This window comes from Monodon monoceros, unplaced genomic scaffold (assembly GCF_005190385.1).
Source record: "Monodon monoceros isolate NGI ecotype Baffin Bay Population unplaced genomic scaffold, NGI_Narwhal_1 Super_Scaffold_11, whole genome shotgun sequence".
Lineage (NCBI taxonomy): Eukaryota > Metazoa > Chordata > Mammalia > Artiodactyla > Monodontidae > Monodon > Monodon monoceros.
Window position 1 is genome coordinate 111,185,342 of NW_021703767.1, and position 26,267 is coordinate 111,211,608.

The 26,267-nt window shown below is 39.4% G+C and overlaps 1 protein-coding gene and 1 long non-coding RNA gene across 2 annotated transcripts in view; one reads left to right on the forward strand and one right to left on the reverse strand.

Moving 5' to 3' along the window:
- The window catches only part of LOC114890171, a 234,915-nt gene extending 221,955 nt beyond the window's left edge, over positions 1-12,960 (forward strand). Inside the window, exon 4 of the long non-coding RNA XR_003792260.1 lies at positions 12,369-12,960. This is a non-coding gene — a long non-coding RNA (uncharacterized LOC114890171). The remainder of the gene's footprint in view (positions 1-12,368) is intronic.
- P2RY1 (purinergic receptor P2Y1) lies at positions 1,763-3,939 on the reverse strand. The gene has a single exon (XM_029213593.1). It carries the CDS (start codon positions 3,319-3,321, stop codon positions 2,200-2,202), a length of 1,122 nt encoding a protein of 373 aa, XP_029069426.1. The 5' UTR covers positions 3,322-3,939; the 3' UTR covers positions 1,763-2,199.
- Positions 12,961-26,267: the final 13,307 nt, after the last annotated feature.

Sequence of the window (26,267 nt, forward strand, 5' to 3'; positions counted from 1 at the left end):
CAGGCTGGGCATCAGACCTAAAAGGGAGAACACTAAAGTAAATGGTTAGGGAATATTATAGAAATGTGTACCATTAGCCTTCGAGTTTAAGGATGATACGGACTTTGACATTTCCATTTTGGATAATTTAGTGATATTAATTGTGCCTCACTGAACATGATATTTGACAGGGGTAACACACTCATGACATATCTTAGTCTTTTTCTTTTAGGATTCCACAACAGACAACACTGCAGGGCCCTAACCAAATGAGAACCTAGCTAACCCTTCCTTTTTCTCAAAATGGGGAGGTGTAGGTAGGACATCTAGAAGGTTTCTTCTTGATTTGGTTTCTACAATTCTGTGCTTTAAGACTGAACATGTGAAAAAGCAGCACTCTTTAGGATGGCTAAACACAGCTTTTCTTCATTGATCTTAGTGGCCGGAGCAAGTCTAGGAAGAAACTTTAGGGCTCACAAATCTGCAGTCCACTGAGGTCCTGCAAGAACTGAAGCCCAGCTCTGACTTCCCTGCCACCAGGTCCCACAGGGCGCTAGGGTTCTCACCTTGAAGCACAGCCCCAAACTGTTCTACATATAAAGTGCTTTCAAACAAGTTACCCCACCATCAGCCGCAGACTCTGATATTGGCTTTGTTGGGGGTACCTTCACCATTAAAAATTCCTTTGACACTGGATTTATTTATTTGGTGTTGGAAATTGTCACCTCACCTCATTATTCGGCATTGTATCGAATTTGACCATTTCAAAGGCTAGAAATGCCGCAATTCAATATCCACTGAAAATCGTTATTAAAGTTCTTGAAGTATTTTACAGATTTGTCATTACTGCCCGGCAGAGGGAAAATATAAAAGAAAACACTGTCTGGTTAAACTATTGCTAGTCTGATTAGTAGTTTCTATACCTTACTTTTTAGTGCTGTGGTACTTCAAGTACTTAAATTTAATTCCTCATATTTCCCTTTCCCATATGTTTGGAGTTTTTTCCTTCAAATATGAGGATGTAAGATCCAGTGAAGCATTACAGCATTTCATTCTACCAACACAACCCATACACATTCTTCCTTCTTCTTTTTATATTGCATTTAATGTTTTCCAGCATTTGGAAGGAGCAAAAACAAAACAAAACAAAAAAAGGGCCTTTACACCATAATTAATTTAAACTAAAGTCCTTATTCTAAAAATGTCTTCTCCCCACTCCCAGTTGCCTCATACATTCGAGAATATGTTTGCCGGCTATGCATTATGGATGACTGTCAGCCACTCTCCCGCCTGCCCAACATCCCTCAACTCGCTAACAGTTATTCAACCTTGGTCTGTAATTTATCTGTGATTTTGAAAACTGTTTTTACAGATGGAAGTGAGCATTTGTACTGGAACACAAACACACTCCTAGGGCACTGCACAGCAGTGGTGCAAGTAAATGCTCTTTGTCACAGGAAGTCTAACAGAGTTTGTGGTGTTTACAAAGGAAAGTACATGCACTTTGATTATTTTGAAGGCATTTTACCTGTAAGATAATATATACAGGATTCCACCACCAAACATTTAGCACCCAACGCAGAGTGAGCAGTTTTCTAGAAATAACTGGGAGATAATCACTTTTGAGACTTGTAAATTCATTGACTTGATTTTTCTATTTAATTCTCCAAAGTAATTCAGCCAGCCATCACCTATGCTTACAGGACCAAGAAACACCCAGCTGCAATCTGTTCATCTGCTACTGAGTGAACCGAGTTTAGTATTTTGCTGTACTACAGTAATTTGAGGATGTGAAGTTTCAATTTGTTCCCACCTCAGATTATTAAAAACAATAAAGACTAGATGAATCACAAACTCAAGTTTCAGGTGGTCAGTTTTCTTGGAGAAGTTATTAATATCCAAATAGCTCCAGTACTCACGTAAACTTTAAACAGAAGAGCTTGCAAATTTTAAAGGCAGAAGAGAAAGTAAATATTTAAGGATAGTATTATTTTATGTTACATACTTCTGGTGAGAAAGAAGGAAGTCCTTGAAAGCAAACCCAAACAAGCTAAGTGTGGGTGTAGGCATTTCCACTTCTATTTCTTTTTTCTAAACTCACTGCTTTCTTGGTTTGCATTTTCTCTAATCTTACTAGAAACTTAAAGGGGAAAAAAGCACTTGGCTCTATTAAGCATCCTACCATGTTACAAAAGTGGGTGTTTGGGGATTCTTGCGTCTTCACAAGCTTGTATCTCCGTTCTGCTTGAACTCGGATAAAATATTGAGAGTCATGTCTTCACTCTTGGACTGCAAATTTGCCTCACTTCTTCTGGAAGCTTTCCTGGTGGCTCGGGAGAGTCTCCTTCTGAAAGTATCTCCTGCCAAGAAATAGAGAATGGGGTCCACACAACTGTTGAGACTTGCTAGACCTCTTGTCACCTGATAAGTGGCATAAACCCTGTCATTGAAAGCACACATTTCTGGGGTCTGAAAATCCAGCCGGGCCCTCAAATTCATTGTTTTCATCACGTGGAAAGGGATGTAAGACACAGCAAAAACAGTCAGTACAATAATCACCAGGTAAATGGATTTCCTCCTCAGAGGCGAATTGTCCAGGTCTTTGTAAATCAAAGCTCTCACAATTAATCCGTAACAGCCCAAAATCAGCACCAAAGGGACACAGAACATGGCCACTGTCGTGCACATGCTGTAGATGAAATAACTTCTCAGGTACTCGTCTGAGGTGGTGTCATAGCAGGTGATGGTTTTGTTTTTCCGGATCCCGGTGCCGGAATAGAAGAGGATGGGGGAGATCCCCACCACCACGATGAGCCACACCAGCACGCTGATATAGACTGCGTTCTTCTTCTTCAGCCTGCCCAGGGACTTGAGCGGGTACACCACACCGCTGTACCGGTGCGCGCTGATGCAGGTCAGGAACAAGATGCTGCCATAGAGATTCACATGGAAGATGAACCTCTGCAGCTTGCACATGGCATCCCCGAAGATCCAGTCGGTCTTATTGAAGTAGTAGAAGATGAGCGCCGGCAGAGTCAGCACGTACAAGAAGTCCGCCAAGGCCAAGTTGAACATGTACACGGAGATGCCGCTCCACGGCTTCATGTGGAAGACGAACATCCAGATGGCCACGCTGTTGCCCAGGAAGCCGACAATGAACACCAAGATGTAGACAGCTGGCAGGTAGTAGAACTGGAAGCCTGTCTTGGTCAGCGCGCATTTGAACGGAGAGGCGACGGCGGCGGTGGAGGCCACTGTGCTGTTCCCCCAGGGCGAGCCCGGGCCGGCCAGGAAGGCAGCGTCCGTCCCATTGGGGACCGCCGGCCACAGCACCTCGGTCATTCTCTCCTCCCCGACTTAGGCGGCGGCTCCAAGGGGCAAGCGGCGGCAAGAGGGCGGCGGCGAGGGGCGCAGCGAGCATCGGAAAGGCGGGCGAGCAGACGGGAGGGGGCGCCGGGGAACTCTGCGGGAGGGGTCAAGCAGGGGCTCGCCCACGCCGGCTCCGGCCCCGCGTTCGCCGCGGGCCATGAAATCTGCCCCGGGCCGCGACCGAACCGGGCTGGCCGGAGGACCAGCAACTTCCCGGTGAGGCTGGCAGCGCCGAGGTTACACAACAGGGCGCTACGGACACCGCCGCCGACAACTTTCCGACTGCGCTTTCCCGAGGGACCGCGGGTTCGCGCCGGAGAGCGCGCCGGGGGCTCAGTGAGGTCGAGCCAAACTCGCTGAGATGGGGAGGGCGCGCCCCAACCTCCTTCCCCCAAAGATCAACTTCGTTTGGGCATCTTCCTGCGCCCTACCTTGCAAGCCAGCAGCTCGGCTCTAGGGCCCGCGCCGCTGCCTCCGCGCCCCCGGCTCTCAGCCTCTGGGGGCCATCGGAGCGCGCGTGGTCGCAGACTCGTGTGCTTCTGGATCGCGTCCGGCTCGCCGTCTGGGTTAGCTCGCAGGCTCTTCTAGAGACCTGCTTGAGTGCAGGCGGCGGGAGGGCGAGCCGGGCTCCCCGCGAGGATGGGCGGAGTTTGCGCACCCGGGCGAGTCCGCGCTCCTCCGGGAGGCGAGGGGCGTGCCTGCGCGAAGTTCGCCCGGGGCCGGAGGCGTCTTCTGGGAGAGCCGGTCTTCACCAGAGTCGGCGGTCAGGGCGCGCTCGGTCAGGGTCAGGGGGTAGGGCTGGCTGCTGGAGAGCGATTGGTCCGGGAGCGCTCCTTGGCTCTTCCGCCAGCTATCTCGGCAGAGTGATGTTGCTGACACACAGGAAACCCCTCTGACCGCTCAGAGCCTTCTGCCTACAACCCTGGAGCGGACAGGAATGAGACTCAAGTCTCCAGGGCCCTCAAGAACCACGCCAGGTGTTTGCACGTTCCAAGCAGCCTGTAGTCCCCCTGTAGTCCCCAACTGGGAAAGCCCTGGCGTTGCAGTGCTCCGCGCTTCACCAGAGACCGGATTCCTGGCACTTGCAGGAACCTGCTGCTCCCAGAAAGCTTTCAAAGGAGGGAGGGTGGGGAGGGAAATGGGGAGAGTCTCTCTCTGTCCTTCTAGTATGCCTTTCCCCTTTTATTTCAATATGGTTTCTCTTAATTAACCAAATGCTAATAAACCGACGTCAATTGGTAACATCAACGTGAAAATTTCTAAAAGGGCTTTGTAAAAGTATTAGTAGTTGATACTTGACGTTGCTTCAGCACAATTTGTTACCTACCACTTACAGACAACGCAGGGTCCCCAAATCCTCCTGTCCAGTACATTTAATTAAAGATCAAAGTCTGCAATAAAAAAATAAATAAAAACATATTGTTCAGGAAATAACGAATATTAAATATAAATTTATATAGATAGATGTAAAGACAATTTCAACTCCAAAGTGATTAAGGTGTGGTTTGGGGTTTTTATTACCAATCCTATTTCTTTAGGTTAAAGTGATTAGTCACAGGGCTTCTCTGGTGGCGCAGTGGTTGAGAGTCCGCCTGCCGATGCAGCGGACACGGGTTCGTGTCCCGGTCTGGGAAGATCCCACATGCCGCGGAGCGGCTGGGCCCGTGAGCCATGGCCGCTGAGCCTGCGCGTCGTCCGGAGCCTGTGCTCCGCAACGGGAGAGGCCACAACAGTGAGAGGCCCGCATACCGCAAAAAAAAAAAAAAAAAAAGCGATTAGTCACAAATATCTCTGGTAAGTACCCTAACAATACTGGTTGAGACTTCCTTGAATACCACATTTATTCAAAAACTCGTTTTCATGGCTTGAATGTATCAAATTTTAGAGCTCGTTCTCATGGCTTGAATGTATCAAAGTTTAGAGCAATGCACTTCAACATTGTAGTTGAGCAAGTTTGATTGGAAAATGAATTAGCTATTGAGGGACATATTTAAATGGGCCCACACAGGGATGAATCTAGCAATCTTGACAATTTATTAATTAACATATGCTTTATGTGAAATATTCACAAAGGCTTTTCTCTTTGAAGAAAAAAATCCCAGAAGAAAATATCTGTAAAATATATACCATAAAGATTTCTTTCTGGCCCCAGATGTTACATGACAGTGTTCTCTTAAAAAATGCTCAAAGGAAAACCTGGAGCTCCTGGCTTTGATACCACAAAGGAAAATTCCCCACAAGGACCAGACAGTCCTTTCCAGGGACACATGTAGAAAGGACCATATCCAAACACATGGCATTGTGAGCACACTGGTATTTTGAGTTGTGGTCAATAAAACAGCATGAAAATAAATGATAAAACTAGAGTAAATAACTCAAGGGCATGAATGTTGTTTTGAAAACAAGTCTCAATTGAAATGAATGCTACAGGCCTCAGTTCTCTCAACTATAAAATAAGGGAGTTGGATATGATTTTTTTTCCCATCCATATATGATTCTATAATTCCAAGTTTTAACATGAAACATTTTCATATTCTTTGATTAGGATGGTACTGACTGGGATTATTTTCTATTGAGAGAGAGGGAAGTGGAAGAAAACATTGACTTCCATTGGTACTCAATAGGTCCTAACTCCTCACTCTTCCGCATTTTTCATTTGCAACATAAGCAATATGTAACCTCATTCAGAAGTCTGTTGCAAATGCATTAACCCATAATGTGAGTGTTTGGAAAAGTACACTTAGTCTAAATACCATTAAGTACTTTCAGAAAACTTCACACTTTATTAGGCATTTGGAGAAGATAGTTGTCCTAAGTGGACCACAGATTTTTTTTTTTTTTTTTTTTTTTTTGCGGTACGCAGGCCTCTCACTGTGTGGCCTCTCCCGTTGCGGAGCACAGGCTCCGGATGCGCAGGCCCAGCGGCCATGGCTCACGGGCCCAGCCGCTCCGCGGCATGTGGGATCTTCCCAGACCAGGGCACGAACCCGTGTCCCCTGCATCGGCAGGCGGACTCTCAACCACTGTGCCACCAGGGAAGCCCCACCACAGACTTTTTAAAATGAGATAAAAAAGGTTGATTTTGTAAACACTGCTTTTACATGCCACATATTTTAGATTTGAAATATGTTTAAGTTATATTTTAAATCAAAATTGTGCTTTTGAGAAATAATTTATGTATTCAGTTATTGTTTGTTGACTGTGTTAACTTTCTATTTGTAATACATTGGACTAGATTTAATAAAGGAAAAAATAAAATACCATCTAAAACCCAATAACATGTAAGTATTTATTGATGCTTAAATACCAAATATAAATGCCTTAAAGTTATGAAAAGAATGTTTCATATCTTTAAGTGACTTACCTCAAACATTTTGTATTAATTTGTTTTTTATTTCATTAATGATGTAAATGTCTGACTTGAAGAGATTAACAATTTAGTTGGAAATGCAAAGAACTTACAGGGTTAACCATGATAATAACATAACAATAGCAATAATAATAAGTCTTTCCTATATACTCAGCACTATGCACAGTGCTGAGTCCTTTAATCCTTAAAATATCCTATGGTAATTGACAGTCATATCCCTATTTTTTTATTTTTTATTTTTTTGCGCTACGCGGGCCTCTCACTGTTGTGGCCTCTCCCGTTGCAGAGCACAGGCTCCGGACGCGCAGGCCCAGCGGCCATGGCTCACGGGCCCAGCCGCTCTGCGGCACGTGGGATTCTCCCGGACCGGGACATGAACCCGCGTCCCCTGCATCGGCAGGCGGACTCTCAACCACTGCGCCACCAGGGAAGCCCCAATATCCCTATTTTATAAGTGGTGAAACGAAGGCACAGAGAGGTTAAGTAACTCATTCAGAGTCATACAGTAGAAACTGGGATTTAAACTGAAGCCATCTATCCCTAAAGGCCACACATTTAACCACTATTCTATGATAAAATACACACTAGTACAGGGCACTGATAGGAAAATTAACTGTTAGTGGCCACTACTAAAAAAGATTGAGTATAGAAAGTGTTATTCCCAAAGCCTTCTATCAAGAGAGAAAATTTTGAGCCAGGTCTTGAAGGTACTGATAGAGTATTTCAGAAGCTTCCCAAATGTTCTGCTCTCCTTAGGCTTTTAAAAAAATAGCCAACAATTTATATATAATTTGAGAAGTGACAGACAATTCTAGGAAAGTCAAACCTGTTCAGTTTCAGACTCATAAACAAAAAGGCTGCCCTTCTTGTTACAAAGTTTCTAATAACCACCTTTACAAAGGTTCTTCTTTCCCTTTTTCTTAAGTCACAGAAAATCCAACAATCATTGAGGATGGAAAGATTATTGAAAACATTTGAATCGAGGGCTACAAGCATAAAAAGAAAAAAACTTCTGATAAACATAAAATGTAAAGGGTGGGGCTTCCCTGGTGGCGCAGTGGTTGAGAGTCCGCCTGCCGATGCAGGGGACACGGGTTCGTGCCCTGGTCTGGGAAGATCCCACATGCCGCGGAGCGGCTGGGCCCGTGAGCCATGGCCACTGGGCCTGCGCATCCGGAGCCTGTGCTCCGCAACGGGAGAGGCCACAACTGTGAGAGGCCCGAGTAGCGCAAAAAAAAAAAAAAAAATGTAAAGGGTGGCAGAGAGAAGGGAGAGCTAATGGGTAGGCCAATTCAGGATTTTGCAGGTGAGAGAGGATGAGACTCTGCTTTGGGAGACGAGGGAATCCTTTGAGAGATCCCGCCAAGAATAATAATTAAAGTGTGATAACTTCTGAGATATACCTTAAGAAAGTGAGGAGACTCTTCTATTCTCCAATAAGAATATAGGAGAAAGAAAGAAGAAAGAAGCCCGAGGAATTCACAGCTGGTATCCTCCAGTGAGTTAGAGGTGAGAGGGCTAAGGTGGGGCAGGAGTGGAAAAAGCACACAGAGAAAGGATGAAAGACGGTCCTGTGCTGGGCAGGGCCCGGCTGCTCCTATAAATGATTCACTTGTCATGGATCCAGTCAGTAGGGGTCCTGAAATTTATTTCATTAAGAATCACCTCAGGAGTATAGGACACAGAATAGGAGACAGCCTGGTTGCTCCAGGGTTGGAATGAATAAGAGGAGAGGAGAGTAAGGGACCAGGGAGGCTGAGGAAAGAGGGAGGGGAAAGGAAAGGGAGGAAGGAGACGAAGGTGCAAGAGGGGAACTGTGTAGGGGAGAAGAGAAAGCAAGGTGCTTGCACACAACTGATAGGGAACTTTGGAAATCTCACAGAGCGTTGCTTTCCAATTATTTAGGTTTGAATCTGGGTAGCTGTGGGGGAAGGGGTCTGGGAGGTGGTGAGATGACACAGGCTGAGGGGTCCTGTGGTTAGAATAATGTGCCGTTTGAGTATCTGCCCCTTCGCAGATGACATTGAGCTCGGTTTTCTTTTCTTTCTTTTTGTTTCAGTTCAATGAAGTTTCTTTTCTTTTTTTTTTTTTTTTTGAAGTATAGTTGATTTGATTTACAATGTTGTATTAGTTTCAGGTATACAGGAAAATGATTCATATATATGAATATATATATGAATGAATGGTTTTCCATCTGCATGCTATCACTTACAAGGACCTGTAAAATCCCAGGCCACCTAAATCTTTTCATCCTTCACAAAATTTCTTGCTCCCAGAAGTTAAGAATAGTCAAGGAAACTGCTTCCCTATAGTGCCCTTTCTAGTATTTACTTTCCTTATTCCCATCCACATGAAGCCCTAGTCCCTAGTCTTGGTCACTTTATAATAGTTTTAAAAGAATTTAAATTTAAATTTAAATTTAAAAGAATCCAGAATAAAAATGCCAGTCCTGGCTTGTCGTCTTTCTCTAATCATTATATATGATAAATATTCCCTTTGCTCTCTTTGTATCTGACCTCTCTGGTTTCACAAAAGCATGTCTCACAACATTTACTGATAATAGATTGGAAATGCTACATTACATGCCAGTTTTTCTACAATTTTCTTTTTTTATTTTAAAATAATTTATTTATTTATTCTTGGCTGCGTTGGGTCTTCGTTGCTGCATGCGGGCTTTCTCTAGTTGTGGCCAGCGGGGACTACTCTTCGTTGCAGTGTGTGGGCTTCTCATTGGGAAGCTTCTCTTGGTGTGGAGCACGGACTCTAGGCACGCGGGCTTCAGTAGTTGTGGCTCATGGGCTCAGTAGTTGTGTCACGCAGGCTCTAGAGCACAGGCTCAGTAGCTGTGGCGCATGGGCTTAGTTGCTCCGTGGCATGTGGGATCTTCCCGGACCAGGGCTCAAACCCGTGTCCCCTGCATTGGCTGGTGGATTCCTAACCACTGCGCCACCAGGGAAGTCCCTACAATTTCATTATACACTTAGCTTTTTCAGGAGATAGGAAGTAAGTGTTTGTAAAGCCTGTGGGTGCAGAAGTATCTTTAAAGCCAGTTACCCATATCCAAGATCTTACACCATACTCATGGACCCATGGAGGGTTTCCATGGTAGCACAAAGGGTAAAAATATGACATTATTTGAGTGTCATTTGTCATTGTTATTATATCCACCATAAATAAATTGTTGATTTCTGATACATCCATATTTTGAGTGCATAAGCTAAATCCCAAATAGGTACATGAAAACCATGTGTGAAAATAAAGAATACCTGTTTTCCTCATGTTAAGTCACAGATTCCATCAGCTCACTCCTGGGATGTTGATCTCAATTATGTCCTGAGAGTTTCACATTTTTCTTTTTCTTTTCTTTTTTAAATTTAAACATTTTTTTAATTGAAGTATAGTTGATTTACAACATTGTGTTAATTTCTGCTGTACGGCAAAGTGATTCAGATATATATATATATATATATATATATATATAGTCTTTTTTTTCATATTTTTTCCATTATGGTTTATCATAGGATACTGAATATAGTTCTCTGTGCTATATAGTACTGTACACATTTTTCAAGATTAAACTTAATAGCAGTTGTTGTCATTCAAACTTCAGATTTTGGAATTTGGCTTTCTGAAAATTTGATAAGTTTTCACCCGTGGCACTCAAAGTGTGAACCAATTTTAAGCAGATGAGCATTGTGTCCATTTTTATAATTTTTAAATTTAGATTCTTGTAGAAAAGCTGGCAGGGATGGGCTTATCCAAGAGGGTCTTCTTACAACAAGCACAAGATTGGATACTCTGCTGGAAAGATACCTGGGCAGCCGAAGAAAGTATCTAATATGTCAACATACTAAAGTGAAATAGACCCATGTTTTGTCTATAGAAACAATAAAATGGAATAAAATATAGTTCAATATAGAAACAGTTATTTATAGCTGACAGAGAACTCAAATAGTGTAGGTTATGCTTCAAGTGGAGAAATAATCAGTTACTCCTTGACAAATTCTTACGTTTTCAATGACAGGGTTTAGCAGAACCTCAACATTAGTTCTGATTTTCAGCTTCAGTTCTAGACACCTGATATTGCAGCTAAATATTTATCTTAGAGACTGTATCATAGTTATAATAACCATGTAAGTAAAATATTATCTTAGCTCACCAGCAACGTCTGCTTTGAGTCTCTTAGCACAGTTTCTCAAACTTGACTGTGCATACAGATCAGTTGCGGGATCTTGCTAAAATGCAGTTGTAGGTATGGGGCGGAGCCCAAGACTTTGCATTTGCAACAAGTTCTGTTTGAAGTCCAAGCTCTTCATCCAACCACTACACTCTGAGTAGCAAGATTTTACATGATCCTGCCTGACATTGCTTTACTATGGCAATTTAAAAATGCTGTAGCTCCTCCTATCCAGTGACTAAAACACGTTAAGGGTTTAGCAATCTTGAACTGTGGTATGCATGTGCCACGTGCTATTTGGAATGCTTTTTATGTATTAGCTCATAGCACGTGGTTTTGGAGAAGAAGACAGAACTGGGTTCAAAGGTCAGTTAGGGCCACTTAATAGCCGTGCAACTAGACACATGGTCAAACCTGTGTCATGTCAATGTTCTTATCAAATAACTCCTATATCACAAGATAGCTGTAAGAATGTGATTGTGTGAGTAAAGTGTTTAGGACTGTGCCTGGTACATAGTAAGTGCGTAATAAATACTAGCTATTATCATCATTATTATTTATAATACTATCATTTTTACCTTAATGGATATAACTTGATAAGTGGGCCTTTGGATGTAAGAAACCAAATTCATCAAAGCCAGCTTGAACAAATAAAGTGACTTTATTGGAAGGGTACAGGAGTTTGGGCTTTAGAAGAAAGAAGGTATAGGAACTTGAAAATCATGTATTTTGCCTATTCTCTCTACTTCTCTAAAGACATGGGAATCTCTGTTCTCTGTCTTTCTCTGTTCAACCACTGATTTTCTTTCCCTCCCTCCTTCTTTTTCTTCCTTTCTTCTTCCTCTTCTCCTCTTCCCTCTCTCTGCAAAACAGTTTTCTCTTCCTACACGGATATGACTCAACGTGGCAACTCAAAGCCTAGCATTATTTCCAATAATAAATTCCTAGGGAAAGATTCTGGACTGACATGGTCAAATTCACTTTGGCCTGGAGGTGAAGGGGTTGAGCCAGGCGATCAGAGCCTTCCTCCAGGGCTGAGTGACAGACTCCAAGAAAAAGAGAAGTATAGCCTACCTGTCTTAGGAGGAAATATGGGGGCAGGGAGTGACATTGTTATCACCTCTGGTATAGAAGGCAGTACAACCATGGATGTGATTGATGGGTGGAGAGGAAGAGGGAAAACAAGGGTTTCAGGAATACAGTTGTGACTGGCAAACTCCAGAGCTTCAAGGAGGCTAGAGGATTGTGCCTGGGACCATTCAGAGCCTGGTGGAGAAAACAGTGCTCCAAGATTGGTGAGACAAGGCCCTGGGAACCTACTGCTTTGGCAGGGAAGTTGCTGAGAGGTAGCTCCCAATGGGAGCACCCAAGTGGAGATCTACAGAGCATATGGAAAAACTGAGCAGAATGAATGAACTAAGAAGACAGAAGGCAGAAAAATCCTGTTGTCTTACCTCTTTTGTCTTTGCTAAGGACGTGTAGAAGAAAGGATGAAAAAAAAAAGAAGGAAAAAAGAACCTTTGCATTCCTGCCAGGAAAATGAAAGTCTTCCTTCAATCAAAGATAAATTATGAGGTTCTGCTTCCATGATGGAAACCAGCCCCAAGGTATGGTAATTTCTCCCGGGACCTTCATTATTAATTCAGTTGGGAGGAAACCAAGGGACATACTTACAGTAATTTGAGTCTTTGGAAATAAGGAGTTTGACGTGAGCTTCGGAGCAGCAGAGAAATTGAATTTGATTTAGAGAATGAGTGCCTCAGAAGAAAGTGGAACGCAAGTCTGGAAAAACTTTGTGGTGATTGCGTGAACACTTCATAGCTGAAAGCCCTGTTCATTCTCCTCGGGCATGAAATTTTGGCTGTAGGATACATTATAATTTGCTTTAGCAAGATAGCATGAGAGATTAGATTAGATTTCATCTCCAATGAAGGTGGCAGACTGGTAAGGGTTTAGATTGAAAGTGTATGTATAAAGGACAGGTGTGGCAAGGGGAAGCAGCGTTGGACTACCAACCTAATACTTTTCATTTAGAAACAGGCAAAGATTACTACTCGCATGGGGATCCTCAGGAATTGGCCAAAGATAGACTTTACAAAGTCACGAAATGAGTGTTAGGTAAGTAAGGAAAAGTGGTTTAGCAATGGAGGATAAGGTTGATTTCTTTAATTACAAAAAAAGGGAGGGGAGAAGCAAAAATTTGTAAATAGTTGTTCTGGGGAAGAAGGTCAACTTTATAGCATTCACCCCAAAGCATGCTGTATGTTATAATAAAACATATTTTATATGCTACATTATAATCAATGCAAGAGTTCTTCCTGCTCAGAATAACTGCAGGAAAAAGTTGTGGAGCTCTAAGAGAAGGAAATGACGTGGGACAAGCTTTTCAAGAGCAGAAGGGGAAATAAAGCAGTTCTACTCTGGCCACGGAAGGAAAAAAGGCAGAGGGAAACAGGTATAGTCGGTACGATGAACAAGAGGTAGGTCTGTAAATCAGCTGGGCTATGAGGAAAGAGACAAAATCTCCTTACCTCTGAGAAGGCCATTCTGATTAGAAGTCCTTAGAAGTAATATATGAGGAAGGGAAGGGAACCCACCGCTTTCTTCTCGTGGAGTAAAAGACTGAAGAAAATGAATATAACATCTCAAAGATGTAAATACACAGTATTAAATATATTAAGTATTAAAAGATTATATGAGGAAATTGGAATATGAGGAATATGGTATATGGTGATATATGAGGAAATCTGGGAGGAAATACAGTGTAAATTTTCAGGCAGTGAGGAGAGCCAGACGAAGAAGAAGGAGAAGAAGAAGAAGTCAGTCAATGATAAAAGAAACATTGGTCATCAAAGAAACCTTTAAGGATTGATAAAGTTCCTATATCTCTGGATAAAGCAGAACTTAAAGTTACAGTATGTAATAAAGAAAAGTCAGGCCTCAGAAGATTGATTACATAGCACTCTGAAATGAAAAACGTATATGTGTCTGAACATATAAACACACACACACACACGTGTGTGTGTGTGTGTGTGTGTGTGTATTAGAGAAAGGAGCAAGATTGAAAATGAAGGAAGGAGGACTTGTGGCTCCTCAGTTAGGGAAGTTGAAGAAGGATTATCCATTATCATGTGGATAATCTAAAATGTGATTGGAAAAAAATGTGGCTAGTGCCATGGTGACAACACTGAAGAAAGAAATAAGTTAATTATTACCAGACTTCAACATTCCAGAAGTGAATGACCTGATGGCTTTTTTAGGGAGGAAACTCTTTCTAGGTTAATGGCCTCAGCTGAATTCCTTCTGTAGACTGCCTGACTGATTTGCCTCCTATATTGTTGGTTTATGGGAGGCTATTAGAATAGCAAGTATGATGAAATAAAGAGACTCACCGATCATTTTTAAAATGTATTTAATTTCTAATAAAAATTACTCAACTAATTACCCAAGAACAGGATTATTGTGGGAAGAAAAGTTACTGCAGATAAGTCTCACACACACACACACTCAGAAAAAACAGAGGCAAAATTCTATACCTTGGGACAACCAATATTAACGTTTACTCATCCAAAGATTTTTCCTTTCAAATATAGTCATGTGAATATATATTTATATGTATATTTTAAATTAGGGTACTATATAATTGTATCTTGCCTTCCTGCCAGGATGTAAATATATGTATATATACCTATCTTACCATTTCTTTCCATTTTCTTAATGCTGACAGAACACTACTAGTAGTTGAAAGGATAAGGGAAAGAAAACTAGATAAATAGTTTCCTGGCATTACTAAACAAGAAAGTCTGACACAATAACAGAGGACTTGATACACAAAATACAAAGATGCCCTATAAAGGGACAAAGGGAACTTGGTTTCCTTAAGAGATATCATGGTGCATCAATTAAGTTTAGATCAAGACTTTGAATCAGGTAAACAATAATTTTCTTTCCAGTAACAAAGGTAAAGCACTTACCTCTTAAGTTACTGCAAAAACTTTATATCCCAATATTCCCTGGTCAGAAGTTTTCAGATAGAAAAGAATCAACATGGCAGATGGCATGGATATGTAGTATTTTAATGTAGTTCTACATGAAATGAAAAAAAAAATCAAACACAAAAGAATTAACATTTAAGGTGCAAAAGTGAGATGGATATTTAGTCTGAATTCATTACAAGGACAAAGATGAAATGTTTAAGATAATAAAAAAATAAGGAAGAAGTATTTAATACATTAATAAACTATATAATAAGTTGTAGTAAGAGACATTAAACCCCAAAGAAGAGCCAAAAATTGTATTTATATGGAAAATATAAGGAAGATTCAAAGATAAATTAGAAGTTGGAAACAGGAAAGCGAACATAATGAGAAATTACAGAAGGTTGTTTTTGAACATAGGGTGATTCAGGATGTAGTAGTTATTCACAGCCATCACCAGGATAAGAATATAAGAATTATAAGAATAATAGCTGGTATTTTCTGAGCACTTACTGTGGGAAGTCTAAGGACTTAATGATAAAAAGATAGTTCTCTGCCAAAGAGTCAGGGTTTTCTAGAAATGGAAAAGAGACAAAAACAGAAAAGATAAGGGAGAATAAAAGCATTGAGACACAGGAAAAGACCCTAAAGTTAAACAGAAACATAAAGTAAGTTAAATACAAGGAAATGTCAAAGTAAATCAATATCTACCAAATAGAGGCTGCTGAATTTGATGATGAACGTATAAAAAGAATCCATTAAGAAGCTACAGGAAAAAAAACTAGGGCAAAGCAGAGCTACCACACAGAACGTTTTGTAAAACCCCCAAAACTCCTAATTAAAACCAATATAGGAAACACATGGCAGTTCTCCAAAAGAAGCATGTAAGTATAAAGTACCTCCTAATAAGGGAATGCACTATAGGAAAAGATTTGAGAGCCAGGCGGCTGAAGTTATTAACTGGAGAAGTCACATCCAGGAGCTGGGAGAAGCAGGCAAGAGGGAGGTTTAAATACAAATTCATTGGGTATTATTAGAAGGAAAAGAAGGGAACCAAAAGGCCTAATCATGGGGATAAAATCCTTCTGGGAGAGCAGAAATGCAGGAGCCTGTAAATGAGTGAAGGAAACAGGAGGATGTGCCCAATGGGAAAAACCACATCATAGAAAAGAGGAGGAAGAATGAGTTGAAGGGAAAAGAAAATATAAGAAATTGATTTTCAGAGCCATGCAAATTGTTGGTTGGGGAAAAGTAATAAATGCATATACATAAGTAGTACTTTTAAATATCATCTGTAACTGTGAATATATGAAGTGAATATTTCATATTCATTCAGTGAATATATGAAGATAAAATATTACATATAGAAAATAAACATCAGAACACAAACACTATTTCATTTGCTAAATTCTGGAATATGAGGAAGTAGGATCCATTAGGCCCAAGGTATTGAAGATGCAAGGGTAATTCCAATGGCTTCCTCGTAATGGTATCAGATTAAGAAGACTAGGAGGGACTTCCCTGGTGGCACAGTGGTTAAGAATCCGTCTGCCAATGCAGGTGACACGGGTTCGAGCCCTGGTCCAGGAAGATCCCACATGCCACGGAGTAACTGAGCCCATGCACCACAACTACTACAACCCACGAGCCACAACTATTAAGCCCACGTGTCACAACTACTGAAGCCTGCACGCCTAGTGCCCGTGCTCCACAACAAGAGAAGGCACCGCAATGACAAGCCTGTGCACCAAAACGAAGAGTAGCCCCCACTCGCCACAACTAGAGAAAGCCCGCGCGCAGCAACAAACACCCAACACAGCCAAAAATAAATTAATTAATTAATTTTTTAAAAAATAGGAGACTCACAAATTGGTTCTCTCTGGCTATTCCCCTTGAGGCATAAAGACACCAAGATAGAATGGCTGCCTTCTTTTCTAGCTACGGTAAGCAACTCAGTGCTTTGAATGTGATGTTTGCTTTTTCTCAATAACGGAATTGTTATAATATGTATTTTTGTGCTTTTCAACAGTTAAAGACATTGGGGCTTCAAAAATGATTGAAGTTTCCCTTTCATCCTCAGAGCAGAGAGTGTGCCAATATCTAATAATTCTCCATTTCTCAGTAACCCTTAAACATTGCTTCTCTAAAATCAGCAATTTGACCTTCCAATATAACTCTTATGTCTCTTTTCCTGTGAATTTTAAAAAATTGAGACAAGTAACAAGATGAGGTATTTTTGATGTAAATTTGGATGACTTTGCAGGAAGGATAAAAATGAAAATTACCTAGAACTCAAAACCCTTGGTACACAAATATCACCTAAGTGAGTAAGTGAAAAGTAGAATCAATATTAGATTCTAACCTCAGCTCTCCCACTGCCTGACAATGGGCACTTAACCTCCCTGTGCAGCTTGGGAGTATTAATTTCTATATCTAGTCACCTCTTTGAATATTTTGAGAATTAGATAATGAACTTGCTCTTTGAGCTATTTGGAAAAACCAATGGTACATAATTTTTTTTAAGTGTTGTTTAAAATCTTGTGTCTTGCAAAGACAAAAAAACCTATTTAGCTATTTGAGATGCTATATTTAGTCAAATATGTATTCTTTGTATAACATCTAACATAAAAGTATGCCCTAAGTACTGGTTTTTACTATTTACCACATTAATACTTAATAACATGGAATCTAGATTATTATTCTATTATAGGCTAATTCTTTTGAAACACAAGAAAATAGATAATATGAACCTGTATGCAGCAAAAAATATTTTTCATTCTATTTCTTTTTCCTAAAATAGGACTTTCATTATGTTTTCTGTGCTCAAAGGACTTATATTTTCTCCCAATTTCATTAAGTTGGGATTTTTAAAGACTCTGTAACAGCCCCAAGTCTTCCTTTCCAAACCCTGTCCTTAAGTCAAGGCAATGTCGTTCTATTCCCCACGTATACTGTGATAATTCTGGTCTACTCACTTTTTCATGTCATTTGCTCTTCCTTTCACTGTCATCTCTGCCTTTTCCATTTTTTTTTATTCTTTAAAAACCTTGAAGAACTGATGCAGTGAAAAACTGATATATATACAAATACACATATGTAAGTGTATATGTATGTTTATATGTGATATCTTATAGTCAAAGCCAATAATAAAACAATTATTTGTATACATTTTTAACTTCCCTATAATATTCAAAGATTTTGTTTTCATGCAATTGTTTTCAATGTTCAAACTCTCTTCCCTCCCACTTTGTTGTTTTGCCTGATGGGAAGCCCCCTGCTTTACAATCTGCACCCTGAGGGGACCTCTGGAGTGAGGAAGAAGAGGAGAAAATGATATATTCAGTATCCACTAGCTAAATGACAACTCTCAAATTCCTCTTTCCCAGCATCCTGGCAAGAGTGAAAATCTGTTTCTGATGAAGGAATTACTGTTTTTGCAGTGATCCTTCTACTTTCTTTGTAATTCCTGGAGTTTTTCAAATTCTATTCTTTTGTTGGAGCCAATTTTTAAAAAGTCAACAATGAGATGTTTATTGTAGCTAACATTTTCATTTTGTCTTATAAAAAATTCATTAATTTATTCAAAATATATTTATAAATTACAGGTTATGTATGGGAAATTAAATAGCCTACATATTTTGAACCCTCACTAATAAATATTTAATGTATTTTTATTAAAATGATAATGTACATTTTTACATAAAAGTCAAAATCAAGAACTAAAAGTTAAATAACTGTATAATGATAGTAGAGAGAATCAAGAGTAACAGTATATTCAGAACAATGTTATAAAAAAGTCTACAAGAGTTGACCTTAAAATTATTTTTTAAATATTGTAGATACTTCCTTTCCTTGGCAATACACTGCTAAAATAGTTACAAAAGATAAAAAATGATTAACCCACAAAAGGTAAAAAAAAGAAAGAAAGAAGGCTGAGACATTAAGAGATGAGAGATTTAAACACATTTTTGGTACTGGTGTTAACTGACTTGGGAGAGAGAAGAAAGCTGTATCTTGAAGTGGAGAATTTCTAGAGGAAATTAATAAATTTATCACTTGAAGGGGCACTGTTTGGAAACATCAGGTACTGAGAGAGGATAAGAACGGGGGGATTGGCTGAAAATCTGGACAAGACGGAGGAGGGAAACCTAGGTTCCAATTCTTCTGCACAGTGAGGAACTTTCATCTTCCACCAACTCCTTCTCTTCCTGTCAACCACCAGCTCTGAAACCCAGCACCAGGAGACATCAGGTTAAACAGAAAACTGTGGTGACATTAGGTCTGAAGCCACGACGCTTAGTTCAGAAACCATAGTGTGAACTGATGGGCCTTTGGCCTCTTCGCAAGCACACTAGCAGGCAGCGTAGCTGTGCCCTCCATCCCCGGGCCCCCACCTGCACTCCTAGCACGTGATGCACTGATTCTTCTCTAGTGTCCAAAAGGTCCTTCCTTCAACCCTACTCCTCACCCAAAAGAACGATTTCTAAATATTGACATTTCTCAATTTCAAATCTGAATATGTAGTCAAGGTACTCCAATCCCTCAAGGACAGCCTTCGTTTGAAAGGAATGGATCAAAACAGAGAAAGAATTTCTACAAAAAGAAGGACAAAGATAGTGAAGGAATCAAAAATGTGAAAGAAAACCCCTAACCTGTAACATCTTCAGTGAGTTAAGAGAAAATATTCTACCCATAAAAAAGGAATGTAATACTACAAAAGAATGATATAACCATAAAGTATACGTAAAATACTTGATAGTAATTTAACAGTAATAGTCTACATAAAAAATTCTAATAGAGATTTTGGAAGCCAATATGCAAAGTGTAAAAATTGAAAAATCAGCACTATAGACATTACTGAATATTGAGATAAATACCCAAAGAAAGAGCTTAAAAAGTTGAAACTGTTTCTGGAGAGAAGGATTTAAAGTTTGATAGAAGACCTATTGTATAGCACTCAATACTCTGTAATAACCTATATGGGAAAAGAATCTGAAAAAGAATAGATATATGTATGTACAACTAAAAGACTTTGCTGTACACCTGCACAACCTTGTAAATCAACTATACTCCAATATAAAATAAAAATATTAAAAAAAGAAAGTTTGACAGAGTTTACTATGCACCCTTTAGCTCTGTGTTTGTTTTACCTGCTTGCATGAATGACTGGTAAACAAACAAAACAAAAGAAACAAGCAAAAAACCAATTAAAACAAATATAACCAAAGGTAAAAGTACAGACCTTTTTTTTTTTTTTTTGTGGTACGTGGGCCTCTCACTGCTGTGGCCTCTCCCGTTGCGGAGCACAGGCTCAGCGGCCATGGCTCACGGGACCAGCCGCTCCGCGGCATGTGGGATCTTCCCAGACCGGGGCACGAACCCGCATCCCTTGCATCGGCAGGCAGACTCAACCACTGCGCCACCAGCGAAGCCCCAGACTGTAATTTTTAAAATTGAAGCCTTTGGTGAGTTTATTAAAAGCAAAATTAGTACACTGTGTAGAGCAAGTAATTTTATTTCTGATGATTCAATACTCAGTAGCGATTCAGGGTCAGTCATTATGGGATGTCAACTTGGTTATATAAACGGAAACTGTGTAAGAGACTGTAACAGATATGTATCTAATCTAGAGCATAAGAGAGAAACAAAGCTCAGACATTTTTCTTTTGATCAGTGATTTACTCTTTTTATTTTCTCAGATTGCAGAAAAGCAAATAAGTAAAGTAAGATTTTTGAGTTGACTTAGCTATAGAAAATTTAAATTAAAAGTCTCATTTAAAAAAAAAGTCTCATTTTGATATTTCTTAAGGAAGGAGTCAATTTTGTTATTATGAAACACTGTAGTTTTACCTTCGTCAGTTGTGCATAAAGTGTTTTTAAGATTGTGTCTAACTGCAAAATGTAAGTACTTAGTGTATGGTTGACTACTATTTTAATCACATACTACGTTGATTTTACTCTCCTATTTAATACAGTACATAAAGAGTTTTGTACTTTATTGTATTTGGATCAAGTGGGGATTAAGTGTTACAAATTATGTCTATGAATATTTCTTTGGTGGTTTAGAGGTTATCCATTTATGATCTGAAAATTGTATTTATAATGGAAACTTTCATCAGAGCAAAAAAGAATACTGAAATTGCACTTATAAATCCCAAGTGAAAGAGTTCTCAATCACAAAACTTAGAAGATATCTCTCGGAACTGGCAAGTTAATGTTTTCAAAAAGCCACCTGGGAATGAAGCTGATAAATTATATCTCTGGTATTTGATAACCCACTGGTCACTTTAAAGTAGATATAGAAAACAACATATTATTTCTCTGTATTTACCGAAAGCATTATGATCTACTTCTGTCAGCTAATGAAAGAACACAAATCACTTCAGCAAAATGAAGTTTAATTTTTTAAGAATATTAAAAAGTTCTGAGTTGATAAGTAATTCCTAGCTACTTTAAGTCCCATCTTTCCTGCCAGAGTGATTGTGCTATACTCTCCTACCTTTACAAGGGAAATGGAATCAATATAATATTACCAACCACCCTTGAGTGTGAATCCTTGATTTGCCACCGGTCTGTACTCCCCGACCTCCTCCTTTCTTTCATGTAATTGTCCATCTAGATGGTATATGATCAATACTCAGTTATATTTTGACAGAAAAAAATAGATTTCCAATTGTTAACTTTTTACTAGTAAAGAAAGAATGGCCTCAACGAATGGAAGGCTTAGAACAAAAAACCTTTTGTACTTTTTCAGGGAGCAGTAAGTGTTACCGATTACTAAGAATTGCTATCATATACGTTCTGCAAAGCAGGTAGTAATCTGAAAATCAAATGATCAGGGAAAGTTAAGAGACCATGAGTGATTGGTTTATATAATATTCATATTTTCAAGCAAACTTTAAAAAATATATTAATATCTTGGACATTTCCACCACTCCATTCCCACTATTCCTACTTAGAAAAATCATGTCTTGGAGATAATAAATAACCCTAAGAAGATTGTATCCTACAAAAACTGCAGGTACAGTATGTGGATCATCTTTCTTGTCTCTTAGCTAATGTGGAACATATCCAATACTTTCACATCAAGTAATTTACTTCACCATAGGAACATTGCAGACTCCCAAGCCTACATCAAGCAACGGACTTTTAATTTTTTAATGCAATATTCACTCTTTGCATGGAAGAAAAATGCTCTATGCTAGCGGTAAGTGTGGGGAAAACAAAAGGTAATCTTCTTTATTTACTCTGGGATTGAATAAACTAAGCAATACCAAAAGAAATTCCTAAACAGGTATTTAATACCAGAAAAAATTCAATGCTAGTTAAAGCAGTATTTTATTCATAAGAACAAATCAGTTGGGACTGAATAATGTCTGGATACTTTAGGTATGAGAAATTTGAGAGACCCATAGTAGACCCATAGGCAAAAGGATCCCTAACTAAATAAGGCTGAAATTCTGCCAAGTGAATTAATCCCCTTCCTTAGGCTTTGTCTTCCCAGCTCTCTCCCTAAGGATTATTTGGCCAGCTCTAATATTTATTGCTTATAATCTTAAGTACATAAGGTGTGCTCGCTAACGTGACCTCTAATTATATTTACATACTGAAGTACACATGTTACCAGTCATAAAGTTGTACTGACCTTTGTCATTAAAAAAACAAAAACAAAAAAACCCTAAAAGCTCAAACCTAAAAGATGTGTCCAAAGAAGAACTTTCCCTTACAATTGGCAGAAAATCCAGCCCAAACAGGCTTTTAAAAAGGAGCTGATTCACTCGCTTAACTAAAGCATATAGGGGAGAGCTGGCTCCCTCTCTCCCTCTGTCTCTCTCCTCTCCTTCTCCTTCTCCTTAGCTTCCTCTATTCTTTCCCGTTTCCTCTCTTTTGCATCTCTTCCAGATCTCCATTTGCCTTCATACTTGTGCAGGTTTCCCACCTCGAACAGAAGATGGCTTCAGCTTTCCCAGATCTCACATCCTCTGAGGTTCTGTCTAGCAGGAGGGAGAAGTCCCCTGTCGCTTCTCAGCATTCCTGGTGAATGCTTACTTTCACTTCTGATGGGGTAACATAAACCATTACTGAACTATCCATGGTTAGGAAGAGGAGAATGAAGCATATTGATTGGCTTAGAGCTGTCACTCATTTCACTCCTGAACCCCATCTATATTAGTTTCCTATGGCTGCTGTAAAAAATTACCACCAACTTGGTGGGTTAAAAGAATATGTTTATTCTCTTATAGTTCTGGAGGTCAGAAACCCAACATCACTTTTACTGGGCCAAAATCAAGTTGTGGGGAGACCCGTGCTCCTTCTGGAGGCTCTAGGGGAGAGTCCATTTGTGACCTTTTCCAGCTTCTAGAGCTGCATTCCTTTGCTCTTGGCCCCTTCCTCTATCTTTAAGGCCAGCAGCCTAGCGTTATGCTTGGTCATATTGCCCTCTTCTGTAAGCAACTCTCTCTCTGCCTCCCTCTTTTTTTTTTTTTTTTTTTTTTGCGGTACACGGGCCTCTCACTGTTGGGGCCTCTCCCGTTGCGGAGCACAGGCTCCGGACGCGCAGGCTCAGCGACCATGGCTCACGGGCCCAGCTGCTCCGTGGCATGTGGGATCTTCCCGGACCGGGGCACGAACCCGTGTCCCCTGCATCGGCAGGTGGACTCTCAACCACTGCGCCAAGCCCTCTGCCTCCCGCTTGTAATGAAGCCCTCTGCCTCCCTCTTGTAATGACATTTGTCATTACATTTAGGCCCCATCCAGGTAATGCAAGATAATCGCCCAATCTCAAGATCCGTAGCAATCATATCTGCAAAATCACTTTTGTCACATAAAATAGCATTCACAGGTTCCAGGGATTGGGACCTGGGTATCTCTGAGGGACATTATTCAACTTACCACACACAATATAAGCATAAAAACAGAGAGAAGGGAAGATGGAAACCCAACAAATGTTGGGAAGATAAGTAACAAATATCTAATACTGATGTGTTTTAGAAGCTGTTTTTATTTTGTTCCTTTGTCTTTTGTAATTATATTAGCAAAGCAAGGGTCTTCCTGTGCTTCTAATTTTAATTTAACATCAATGGCCAAATTATCAAGTGTACAGAAAATATAAGTGGGTATTGGGAAGCTAGAGATCCAGTTGTGACTTGAACTTTTCATGGCATGAAATTATATACTCTAAGGATAGTTTGAGCATTAGACGTTTCTTCAGCTATAATAATAGTTCCCTTCTGCGGCTCGAAGACGGAACTGTGCTTTGTTCACCTCTTAAGTAAATGAATCAAGTAAGATTTTTAGTCAAGCATGATAAAAGAGCTATAATATAGGTCGGTTGACGATGAATGTATTTTCTATTCCAAAACATATGTGAAAGACTAGGTTAGCATCAATTCGATATTTTGTAAAATACCTTATGTTGCCCAACCACTGTATGTTTAAGCCTTCACATGTACAAAAAAAAACAAAAAAAAAACCTCTTCTTAAATTGGTTGTTCACTGTACCTTCTTTTTTGTTTGATTGGATTAATTGATTGCCCCTTATTTCCTCAATGCAATCAAATTATAGCATCCTCTCTTAGTTTTCAGACTCTCAGAGGAAGATGGAACCTGTTTGTTTGGCTTGGAATTAAAATTCCCTATCCTTAATCTTCCATGATCTTTGACTGATCTGCTTGAATGGAAGAATTAAAAAAAAAATTATAAGAGAGGCAGAACTATATTGTGGATGAGAATCAGAAGATTTGGGTTTAAATCTTTATTTTGGCTAGTTGCTAGTTTTCAGCTGTGAGACCTTGACAAAATTACTGCACATCTCTGATCCTCATTTTTTAATCCATAAGATGGGAGATAATAGTAATTATCCACGGTTACGCTCTGCTTTGAAAGTGTAAAACACAGCATGCAGCACCAAAAATTATGGGTATTTTTCTTACCATTGTATTCATTCTATCACATGGATATTGCTTAACATATAATTTTATTCAAGTGTTTTGAAGGAACTGATATGTCAGTTAATAACGGTTTAGCGAATACTCTGTGTGCTGCCCTTAAGGAGCCTTCAATCCTGCTATGTACAGTTTTTAGTAGAACCCATTAAAACTGTTTAATATCACCTAACAGAACACATATAAATAGGTTTGACAGAAATTTAGCCACAATTTAAAATAGTTCAATATGTTGTAAAAGATTTATTTTAAAAAGCATTATATAATTTTCAGTAACTGAAAAAAACCTTTGATTTTTGGACATGATTCAAGAAGATTTTAAGTATAAAGTGAGAAACCAGATAATAAGGTCTATCTTAGTGAGTGGCAGAGGAATTCAGCAATCTAGGCCAGATGATAAAACTGGTAACACTTTGAAGACTTCTACATCTCTGTGATTCATATAGTTCCAGATACCTATCAGTCTCAAGTTTATCCACAGACACTCTAAAAAATTATATGAAAATGGCTATACAAAGAGCAGTTATAAAAAGAAACAAAGCTTGATTGTTTTGTTGTTTAGATTACACATATAAGTGAAAGCACAAAGTATTTGTCTTTCTCTGTGAGAGTTATTTCACTAAGCACAATACCTTCTAGGTCCATCCATGTTGTTGCAAATGGCAAGATTTCATTCTTTCTTATGGCTGAGTAATATCCCAATTATATATATATGCGCCATTTTCTTTATCCATTTATCTATCAATGACACGTAGGTTGCTTCTACAACTTGGAGGGGAGGTGGGTAGGGGAATGGGCAAATAAACATAGGAGATTAAGAAGTACAAACTACTAGTTATAAAATAAATAGGTCACAGGAATGTAATGTACAGTACAGGGAATATCATCAATACTGTTATACAATAATAACTTTGTATGGTGCATAATCTATAAAAATATTAAATTACTATGTTGTATACCTGAAACTAATATAATATTGTAAGTCAACTATACTTCAGTAAAAAAGAAAGAAACAAAGCTGTGGCTCTGTGGTCATATTAGCAATAGCATAAGTCTGATTATGTTGGGTTGGCATGTACTACTAATTACATAATTAAGGCTAGATGTACTGTGTTTAAAAAATTAACTCTAGAATATAAATTCCTATTTATATTTTTCCCCTCTCTTCCCACTTTGATGTTATACATTAAAAAAAAAAGAGAAAACAAACTCTGAATACTGGTGATCAAAACCACTCTAATAATCAAATACGAATTGAAAAAAATTTCTCTCTCTGACACTAACATTTACAGTAATAATAAAAATGTTAAGTGCTTAAAAGAGAAAAAAATCTATGTAGTTTGTCAGTCTTTACCCAAAAGATTGTGAGGGGGCAAATTTTTGTTAACAACACTAGAATATACTAAAGTTTCTTTAATTTTAGAAACTCAGACTTACAATGAATATGGCAT